The 10735-nt window shown below is 52.7% G+C and overlaps 1 protein-coding gene across 1 annotated transcript; it reads left to right on the top strand.

Annotated features, from left to right (window-relative positions):
* Positions 1-524: 524 nt before the first annotated feature.
* LOC133360534 (zinc finger protein 585A-like) lies at positions 525-10528 on the top strand. The gene is made up of 3 exons (XM_061579322.1): positions 525-665; positions 4610-4729; positions 5663-10528. The coding sequence occupies exons 2-3, from the start codon at positions 4711-4713 to the stop codon at positions 6817-6819; spliced, it is 1176 nt and encodes a 391-aa protein (XP_061435306.1). The 5' UTR covers positions 525-665; positions 4610-4710; the 3' UTR covers positions 6820-10528.
* The last annotated feature ends 207 nt before the right edge of the window (positions 10529-10735 follow it).

Genomic DNA, 10735 nt, shown 5'->3' with positions numbered 1-10735 from the left:
ACCATCATCACTATCACCCCCACCACCATCATCATCACTATCACCACCATCATCATCACTATCACCATCATCACTATCACCATCATCATCACTATCACCATCATCATCACTATCACCACCATCATCACTATCACCACCACATCATTACTATCACCACCACCATCATCACTATCACCACCACCACCATCATCACTATCACCACCACCACCATCATCACTATCACCCCCACCACCATCATCATCACTATCACCACCATCATGATCACTATCACCATCATCACTATCACCATCATCATCATTACTATCACCACCACCATCATCACTATCACCACCACCACCATCATCACTATCATCACCACCACCACCATGATCACTATCATCATCATCATCATAACTATCATCACCGTGTGGCTGTGTGTGGTGATCGCCCCGTGTGGCTTGTAGGTTGTGTGTGATTGCCGCGTGTGGTTACATGTGGACATTTGAACCCCACACCCTCCCCAGGTGCTGCAGGTCCTCGAGACACCCGCTGAGATGTCAGGGTTGGAGTTGCAGGCGCACGGCGCCCTCATCAAGTGCGAGGAGGAGGTGGAGCAGCAGCAGCAGCAGGAACAGCAAGAGGAGGAGGCGGGGACGCTCATTTGCCAGTGGCTGGGAAGCCCCGGGGTGCACCCACCCCTCACGGGGGCTTTCGCTAGTGGGTGACTCCCCTCCCTGCACTCAGACTCATCTCTTTACAGCCGCTACTGCTTTTTGCTGATGTGTTTAGTTTTGAATAATGGATATCCATCACCTCCCCCCACCCCCTCCGGTATTGGGCACCTGATTGGCTCACAAGTGACGGCATCACATTTACTCCGTCTGATTTCTCCAAAACTGTGGCCGTCGCCTGATGAGGCCGAGTTGTAATTACCGCAAAAACGTCACGGTACTCGAATTGTAAATGTTTTAGTGGGTTTACTCCTGAACACACCGGTGTACTGAACTAGTAATGAATTAGCACGTTTTGTTTACGTGACGAGCCTTACTCATTGGCTGTGGCGGGTTTCGCGACGCATTTACGTGATCTAACACAAAAACCTCTTATGAATACTATTGGTTGCGAAAGCCTACGGGTTCAACTGTGTTTAGTTGGTTGTCCCCTCCCCCCCCGCCCACCTCCAATTAGCATGGTTGGCTACATTCGGTGCCAAGGAAGTTCAACATAAAACTACAAACTATTTTTATCTTACCAGGTAAAGCTCACTGAGCTATACAGCTTGTTTTCAGAAGCGACCATCCCACATCTGATAGCTCGACGAAGGGGCTTATCTCACGTGGAAATGTATAGCAGCCAAATACTCTAAACGCACGTTTCTAAATGTGGAGGGAAAAACCGAAAGACCCAGAGAAAAATCCATGGGGAGAGAGAGAGACATGCAAATTCCGAATATACAGGCATCAGGATCGGGATCGTACCCACGATCTCTTGTATACCAGGTGAGGGAGTTAACATCTCGTGGCCATTGCGTCCCTAGCTTTCACACACGTACAAATCATGTCTCCGCTGCTTTTAACCTCCCTCTTAACATTTATGAGTCACACCACGAGGTCTCCGCACCAAACTTGCACCACTAGGATCCACTACGCAAGTCCGGCCATTAGAGTTGCGATAACTTGGGATCCAGTCCACGTGAAGCTCAACTCCCACATCCGCTTCTGGCCGAGCGTCTCCCCTGGGTTCCCTTCCCAGTAACCACGCGTGACATCGCCTCTGTCTCTGGAGGGTTTCCCCGCTTCGCACTGCTCTAGAATTATATTTCCAGGCAGTGTTTTTGAAGGGGGAAACCAGAGGTTTGCGATCTGCTTTGCGCCGGAAGTATTTTTGTCGCTCGTTTTTAAAATATTACAAAACTCCCAAAACCCAAATTGCCATGACGCAGAGCCTGCGACAGAGGTCGCAACCGGGTACCCGATACCCGTACCCTACCCGATACCCGGCTACCCGTACCCGGCCGGGTACGGGTAGCCGTTTGCGACCCTGGTGCGGCCGGGTACGGGTAAGGAATCAAAACCCGTTTGCGACCTCTGGCCTGCGACTCCCTCAGTGCTGTGAGGCCCAGACCCCTTTACGGTCTGTTGGCGCTTGGTGGAACTTCACTTTCATAGCAGCGTCTCACCGAGAGGAGTGATCTAGGTTTGTGTGACTCCCGCAAACAGCGCCACACTGTGTCCCAGCACCATAGTGTATGGAGGCGTTTGTCTGTGTCTTAGTGTACGTTTGGCAGTACGCATGCCCACCCACCACATGCCCCCAAACAGCTTTTGTTCGACCGGATAGAAGGGTCTAAACGGGCGCGGCACGGGCTAGAGAAAAGCTGAAGTGATGTGGTACGAGAGAATATGAAGCTGAGTGGACTTTCCAATATCTGGTACCAGCGGTGTCAAGGTATCAGCCTCTGTGAAGAGGCTCGTGAAGAATGCTCCTGGGAAATTGTAGCCAGACGCCCTTCAGCAACAGCGGAGTGCAGAGGAGCGACACAACGATCGAATTGTCAGGCGGCTAAAACACAGCAAGTTAGCACAGTAGGGAGCACAGGTGGTGCATCCACTTATCTCAGTCAACCCATGGCACATGGGTCTATCCTGTGACCTGTCAGCGGGCGTTCAACACTTCACGTGGACTTAAAGTGCACATAGCCTGACACAAGTGCCGTGGTAACATCGCCGCCACTTAGTGGCAAATGGCGGCTGCTATGTGCATGTGTGTGTGGTAGTGTGGGATGTGTGTTATTGTGGTAGTGCAGCATTTAGTGAGCTGCGCTATGAACCTGGCCACCTAGGTTCAATTCCTGCCCACGGTCAACATCGGTGACAATTATCTGAACTGGACCTGGGTCTCGCCTAGGTCGACTCAGCCTCAAATAAGTACCTGGTGAAGTGTGTAAATATTGGCACTTGAAAGGCAAAGGCAGACGGCCATGGGACTCCCCACCAACTCCCTCGTGTGCCGTGCCGGCCTTCATAAGTGCTTGCTAACAGCACTCAATCCTGTAATCTATTAAGGCTATACGGGTGGTCTTTGTCGTCGTTCATGTGTATTTGCACGCTTGTATTAGTGTGTGTGGGCATGTGTGTTAATGCGTGTTAGTGCGCACGTGTTGGTGTACGTGAGGTTTGTGTTTGCGTGCGTCGGGCAGTTGTGGAGAGAGTGGAGAAGTTTCTGTACCTGGGCAGTGTGCTTTGGTGATGTGGTGATGTCACCATCCGATGTAACATCGTTACAACTGTGTGATCCACAGTACGAGATCCGCAGGATTTGAAAGTTGCCCTGATGGTCCCCATTTAAATAAAAAACGGGGAATGCACTGATTGCAACAACTTCTGGGGCATCTTTCTCTTCATTGTGTCGGGAAAGGATTATTCAACATCGCCTTGCCATACATGCAGAGGAGTGGGGCGCTGCGGTGGCGATATGTTAACTACCTTGCCAGGTATGCAGGAGGTCGTGGGTTCGATCCCGGCCCGAACCCCTGCTGTAGTTTCCATGTTCTACCCGTGGACATGTGGATTTTTCTCTGGGTCCTCCGGTTATACCCTTCACATTTAGAAACATGCGTTCAGAGTATTTGACTGCGAGAAATTTCCACACGATGAGCCACTTTGTTGAGATGTCATTTGTGGCCAGGTGACTTCTGCTGCATAGCTTAGTGGGCTTTACCTGGTTAAAAAAATATATTTTGACAATCATCCCAATCAGACCTCCCATGGCACCTGGTTCTGTCCCTGTCACCTGTCAGCCTTCGACACTCCACATGGCCTCGGAGTACACCTGGTCTGGCACGGCACGGGCGCCGTGGTGACATCACCACCACTTCGTGGTGAATTGGTGGCTGTTGTGTGTACGCGTGTCTGGTAGTGCAAGTGTGGTCGTGTGCATGAGTGTTTTTCTTTTGTGTTCGTGGACAGTGGTGGTGCGGTGGTTTGCCTGCTGTGCCATGGACCCAGTGACCCGAGTTAAATTCCCACTCGCAGCCAAAACAGTAGTCCCTCAGTTAACAGTGACATCGGTTCATGGTTTTTCAGTTAACGTTTGGCCTCCCATAGGACCCTGTGGTTTTGACTAACGTTAACATTTTGATTAACGGTATGTTTACATTATGTACGCGGGCGCCAATTTTGGCCAATCTGAGTGCTCGTAAGGGGGCTGGGCCATGCCCTCAGCCAATTAGTGATGCCCATCTCTGAGACTTTAGACCTTGACTAGCTTTTTTTGCATTTCATCTTCAGTTTTTGCAGTGGAAACAGCTCTCTTGTGCAGACTCAATGATTTTGACTTATTTTTCAACTTACAAGGTAATTTGATTGACAGTTATTTTGGTGAACAGTAGTTTTTACGGAAAGGATTGAAAACGTTAACCGAGGGACTTCTGTGCCAGAGGTGCTTATCAAAACCAATAATGGGCCTCCCATAAGTCGATTCAGCCATGAAGGAGACGAAGGCGGCCGGCAGTGGCACTGTCCACACCACCCACACGTGTGCCATGCTGGCCTTCATAGGTGCTGCAACACTTGCCCCAACAGTCTCTGTGGGTTAATGGGTGGAATCTTTGTTTTTATGGTTCTGCCAGATCTGGGCGGAGACGACATCCATGCCACCACTTCCAGCGATGCCATAGAGGCCTTGCCAGACGCTCGCGGGAGCTGGGAGTGCACTGAGGAGGCGGTGAAGATGGAGAACATGAGCCAGGGTGGGTCCCCTCCTCCTCCTCTCCCTCCCGTCTCACTGCTTCCATGTGCATCACCGAACGTCCAGAAAACCACAGCTTACCCAAGGGGTATCCCCAAACGTTATTGCGAAGTTGTTGGTTGGCATTAGCCCCCCGTTTATAAATCTACAGTTCCCCATGGTCGCACCGTGAAGTTGGTCTCATGTGGCTTGTGACTACGCCAGAACGGAAGTAAACCAGGAAACACCACCGCCGAAGGGTAAAGTTAATAGAGCGATCGACACGTGGCACGGCCACCGGCTTGGGCGGGCTGGTACAAGGCCTTGCCTGGGATTGGCAAGCGAGAGACCCCAAGAAGAGACTTGGGAAGGAGCTCTGTGATACCGTCTCCTTTCATGCCTTGTTCTGAGGCTCTCCTGGCTGTCTGAGTTCATTTTCGTGGCAGTTCCAATGGCGCAATACAGACAAAATCATCACCACCACCATGATCACCATCACTACCTTTACTACCATCACCACTGTCACTATCACCACCATTACCACCAACAACAACCGCCAATTTCCACTAAGTGGCGGTGATGTCACCGCAGTGCTTTAAAGCTACATGAGGAGTTGAGGGGGTTGAGTGTTTCATGACACAATACCCAGGCAGGTGCTTAATGGTAAGGCCCCACCTCTTAGTAGAACACTGCAGGTCTCCTGGCCATAGACGCCTGTCCTCACGGGGCCTCCGGCACAAGCTTAGTTCGGTGAGTGGCAATTCAATTGAAGGTGGAGAGGTTACCAGCCCCTCGCACCCATCCAGAGCCCCTCTTAGCTGCTGTGGTGGCCACCGTCCGGTACCACCGAGGAGGTAGGGGGTTGTTTCTTTGCCAGACACCATCATCCACCCTAACCAATCCACCATTACCACCAATACAGGTAGAGTCCTAACGGAGCGTTTATGATTCGCAGTGGCGGCTCTGCGGCGCCCCGGTGACGAGGACGGGGGCTACTCGTGCCCCATCTGCTTCGAGGAGTTCCTCACCGAGCGCTCGATCCAGACCCACATGAGGAAGCACACGCGGCCGCCGCCGCCCGTGCGCATCCGCCGGGGCGAGCGAACCCACATCTGTACCACGTGCGGCAAGGGCTTCATGCAGTCGTCCAACCTCAAGATCCACGAGCGCACGCACACGGGCGAGAAGCCCTACAAGTGTACGACATGCGGCAGCGCCTTCACCCAGTCCAAGGACCTCAAGCTGCACGAGCTGATCCACACGGGTGAGAAGCCGCATGAGTGCGCCACGTGCGGCAAGGCGTTCCGCAGCATGTCGCACCTCAAGAGCCACGAGCTGATCCACACCGGCGAGAAGCCCTACGTGTGCTTCGTGTGCGGCGGCGCCTTCACGCAGTCCAGCAACCTGCGCAAGCACCAGCGCATGCACACGGGTGAGAAGCCGCACGTGTGCGCCACGTGCGGAAAGGCGTTCAAGCAGACGTCGTACCTCAAGATCCACGAGCGCATCCACACGGGCGAGAAGCCCTACGTGTGCTCCGTGTGCGGCAGCGCCTTCATCCAGCCCAACGACCTCAAGTTCCACGAGATGATCCACACGGGCGAGCGGCCGCACGAGTGCCCGACGTGCGGCAAGACGTTCCGCAAGCACTCGCACCTGCGCAGTCACGAGATGATCCACACGGGCGAGAAGCCCTACGTGTGCTCCGTGTGCGGCAGCTCCTTCATCCAGGCCAGCGACCTCAAGAAGCACCACCGCATGCACACGGGCGAGCGGCCGCACGAATGCACCACGTGCGGCAAGGGCTTCCGCAAGGTGTCCTACCTCAAGGTGCACGAGCGCACACACACTGGCGAGAAGCCCTTCAAGTGCGAGGCGTGCGGCAGCGCCTTCATCCAGGCCAACGACCTCAAGGTCCACGAGATGATCCACACGGGCGAGCGGCCGCACGGCTGCACCGCGTGCGGCAAGACGTTCCGCAAGCTGTCGTGCCTAAAGAGCCACGAACGCACGCACACCGGTGAGAAGCCCTTCAAGTGCACCATGTGCAAGAAGGCCTTCATCCAGGCCAGCAGCCTGAGGAAGCACGAGAAGGTGCACGCCAATGACTAGACGCTGCGGCCTGGGTGTCGGCCGGGCTGAGACTACCAAGATCGGCTTCCCAGGACCGGGATTAGCCCCCGGCGGCTGCAGACATTTGTGACCTCACCTTGGCCCATTTCCAGACCTGGGTGAGGTTATGACCATCGGCAAGATACGTGGCGAGAGCAAGTATTGATCTTGTCAACTAGTATTTTTAATCATTCTGGCTCCTTGCTGGCATAGATCAGCCATCTAAGGCGCCATTACATTGAACACACAGAATGCTAAATCTGTGTTTTTTTTATTATAGCGTAAAAGCAAGAACACAATTCCTAATTGAATTTCCCCATCACCTTAACCATCATCCTCTTCACCACAATAAGAAAGTGGAATTAAATGACTGAAGATCATGATCAGAAAATAGAAAGCAATTGCACAGAAGTAGAACAGAAGTGACCATGAAATAGCGATCATGATGAAGAACGTCCTGGTCAAGAACCCGTGAGTGAGGATAGGGGGAGGTAGGCAGTGAGGAACGTCGTGAGCCCAATGGCATGGAAAAGTTGAAGCTTCGCTGCCTCTTGTGCCATGACCTCTAACACCCACGAGTGTCTCCCGAGGTGACAGGAGCCGCAAAGTTAATTGTTTGCACCAACGTAGAGTTTCCATTGCGTAGCATCACCTGTGGTGGAGCTGTTGTATTGAGATAGAGAATATCCATTGAACGTTGCAATCGTGAACAAACTTATTCTAGATTTCGGATTAGTTCGGTCGTGCGTGTGAACAAGTGTAGAGATGGAGATCGGACCCCTCTTGACGGATGTAGGAGTCGGACGGAGTGCAGTCAAAGCAAGGCACTCAAGTTGTGTGGAGCCACTGAACAAGGCAGACTTGTGAACAATTTAAACTTGAGGTACAATATGATGCAATGGGGAGAGGCTGGGATGATCGAGGAGACGGGGAGGCAATCGGCCCGGAGCAATCGCCAAAGATGCCCAGCAAACTGCGTCGTGAAAGGAGGATTATCGCTGACGTGTTGCGTCCGGCTGAAGGCGCTGCGGAGCCCGCATCGAGAACTGAGCAGCTTCACATTCATCTGACTTGTCCAAAACTTTATTTCCTGAGCGGCGTGAAACCGGGAACACCTACAAAAATTTACTCTGAAGTGGGAGGAAACCAGTCACCTACAAAACCACCGGTGGCATTGTGACCTAAAAACCTTCAGCGCCTAGAGAGGCATGGATGCAGACACGATGAAGGATGTGCAGTTTGTGTATCTCATCGGGTTATAAAGGACTGCTACTATATACTCTAAGATAGAACATAAAGAGCGTGAAAACGTGCACATTGAAAACCATGACCTCAGAGTGACTAGGACCGCTAGGCATCGAGCCAAACCCAGCGGCAGAAGTCGTGAAGCCGCCCTCCTGGGCAGATGCACGTGTGGTGCCCAAACCACGGACAAACCGAGGGCACCCAGGTCCCCAGTTGGCTGCTCCACGTAACATATGGAGGGAGATGAGAATGAGAGGCTTCAGGAGACTCAGTCAGTGGCTCGGGAGTCGGAGTGAGGACACCGAGTCGATGTCTGTGAAAGAAAAGAGCTTTAACTCATCGGATTCCTCTAGTATAAATAGATATTCTGATTCTAAGTTGGTGCTGGTGTGTGTGGAACCATTGGAGCTCATGGAGAAGAGGTGGCTCCAGGCTCTCTGGGTTTGTGAACTCTAGTGGGAGCAGCTGGAGGAGGAGCAGTAGAAGGAAAAGGAGGAGCTGTGGAGGCTCTAGATAGGAGCCTCGGCGTGGGGATATGGGCCGCGGTGCTCAATGTCATCGGACGCGCCGGGGCCGAGAGCCGGAGTCGACTCTCGCACCGCCGTGTGAACGGCTCCCAGCGTCTGGTAGAATGCCGCTCCCCTTGGGGCCAAACATCGATCGCCCCGGCTGCTTCACACTGGCAATAATGTCCTTCAATTTCAGCGTGGAGAAGCGCATCTGCAGAATAGTTATGGGAGTGCCACCAACTTCATGGCTGTGACATCCAGTGTCGAATAAGGTAACATCCCTTGGTGTCCTTGTGGACAGCGAACTGACATTCGCCACTCGCATCAGGCGCCTGACTCTAGACGCTGCTTCTACCAGCTTCGACAACTGCGCACAGTCCATCGTGCTCTGTGGAGACTGCCAGGATGCTCGTCCAGGCATTCATCATCTGCCGCATAGACAACTGCAAGAGCATCTTCGGCTCTGCCAGCGCTGTTCGTCTGCGGCCGCTTCAGTTGGTGATACGTGGTGAGCTGCACTGGCTACCTATTAAATACAGGATTGTGTAGAAATTATGCTTAATTGTCTTCAAGAGTCTTCATCAATCTGATCCATCCTATCTTACCAGCTTCAACATACCCAAATCGACTTTGACTACGATCCGCGGCTCTGGGTGACCTGCTGCTGTACCCGCGTGTAAATTGTGTGTGATACGGCCAGCGCAGTTTTGGGATCTCCCGGCCAAAGACGTGGTACACACTGCCAGCTCATGTTCGAGATTCATCCCTGAGTCGGAGCCAGTTCTGCAACAGACTCAAAACAGTGTTTCAGAGAGCCTTCTGCAATGTGTGATTAATGCACATTCGTGATGGACTGGACTCATAAGAGTGGGCAATAACAAACGTTCTTACTCTGATTAGCACGGTTGGCTACGTACGGTGTGAAATAAGTTAAACGTACATATACATACAGGCTTCGAAAAGGATGACGATAACGTCAACATCGCCTCAAGCCCGCTGAGTATAGAGGAGTTGTGTCCTGTGGCAGGGATTGTGGTGAGAGGATTTCCCATCCGCTGTATTGGGGCAAGCCAAAGCAGAGATGTCGAGTACGGGCAGAGGGGTAGAGCGTTTGGCTTGCGATGAAGAGGCTGTGTGTTAACTCAATCCTCTGGCCAATGTGGCCATAGGATTGATTTAACAACTGTAGTCTGGTTTAGAGAATGAGGTCCTGTTATGGAAAAGTGTAGTTTCCACATGTCTTTATAGAGGACGCGAGTGTGACTTCACATGGACTTTGATGTCCCGGTGACTTGATAAGCCACACTACAGGTATGAACCCGTGCAAACAAACCAACTGAGAAGGGGGACCCTCTTGCAAAAGAGAGCCTGCTGCGGCGGTGGTGGTCACTGTACGGGGACCGATGATGGACATTGCTGGAGAGAGATGGCGTTTCGGTGAGTGGCGAACGTCTTGGATGTGGGTTGCTTGTTCGCTTCTAGTTTCCCAGTAGTCATCGGGGCCACTACATATAGTATCGTCGCGGAGTCCCAGCCTTCACACGCACGCTTGCGCCACATTTTAACCCATTTCCTGCGTGACGGCTGGGCATAGGAGGGGGGGGCGGGGGTATGGCAGGGGTGATTGTAGTGGAGGGGGGGTGGTGGTTTTAGCCAAGGGGATTGACCAGTAGCGCCTGGGTCAGCGTGGGGGTCGTGGGGACTAATGGGGTTGAAGGATCGCGAGCCGCTGCTCATCTGCACCTGGGAGACAGATGGTGTGCAGTCGTGCAATGTGCTCCGGTGTATGCAGGCAGCGTGTAGTCTTAGAAATGTTCTTTATTGATGTTGGTCAAATGTAGTGTTGGTGTATTTTTAATGCTTTTGTTGCGCTGTGCTGCGTCTAGAGTAGTGCTTGAGTGCGGGAGTCGCGTGTCCGTGAATTTGGGAGTAAAAACAAACTTGGCTCAACATGAGACCGGTCTCATGCATTTGTGTCGCCGCTCCTATTCACTCCTCACGATGCTTACGCGATAACTTTCTCAAAGCCACGTGGGGGGGAAGTCACCGCCTGGTCCACCCATCTGGGCCAATACTGTCTTCCCACTGGGTGAGAACGTTTCAAACTGGAGCGAGAGTCGCCCTCTGTTTGAGTGGCCCTGGGAGGTGATGCCGCACTGGGT

The sequence above is a fragment of the Lethenteron reissneri genome, chromosome 69 (assembly GCF_015708825.2).
Source record: "Lethenteron reissneri isolate LAM-NWPU_2019-01 chromosome 69, ASM1570882v1, whole genome shotgun sequence".
NCBI classification, from domain to species: Eukaryota; Metazoa; Chordata; class Hyperoartia; order Petromyzontiformes; family Petromyzontidae; genus Lethenteron; species Lethenteron reissneri.
This window is presented reverse-complemented; position numbering and strand designations above follow the sequence as displayed.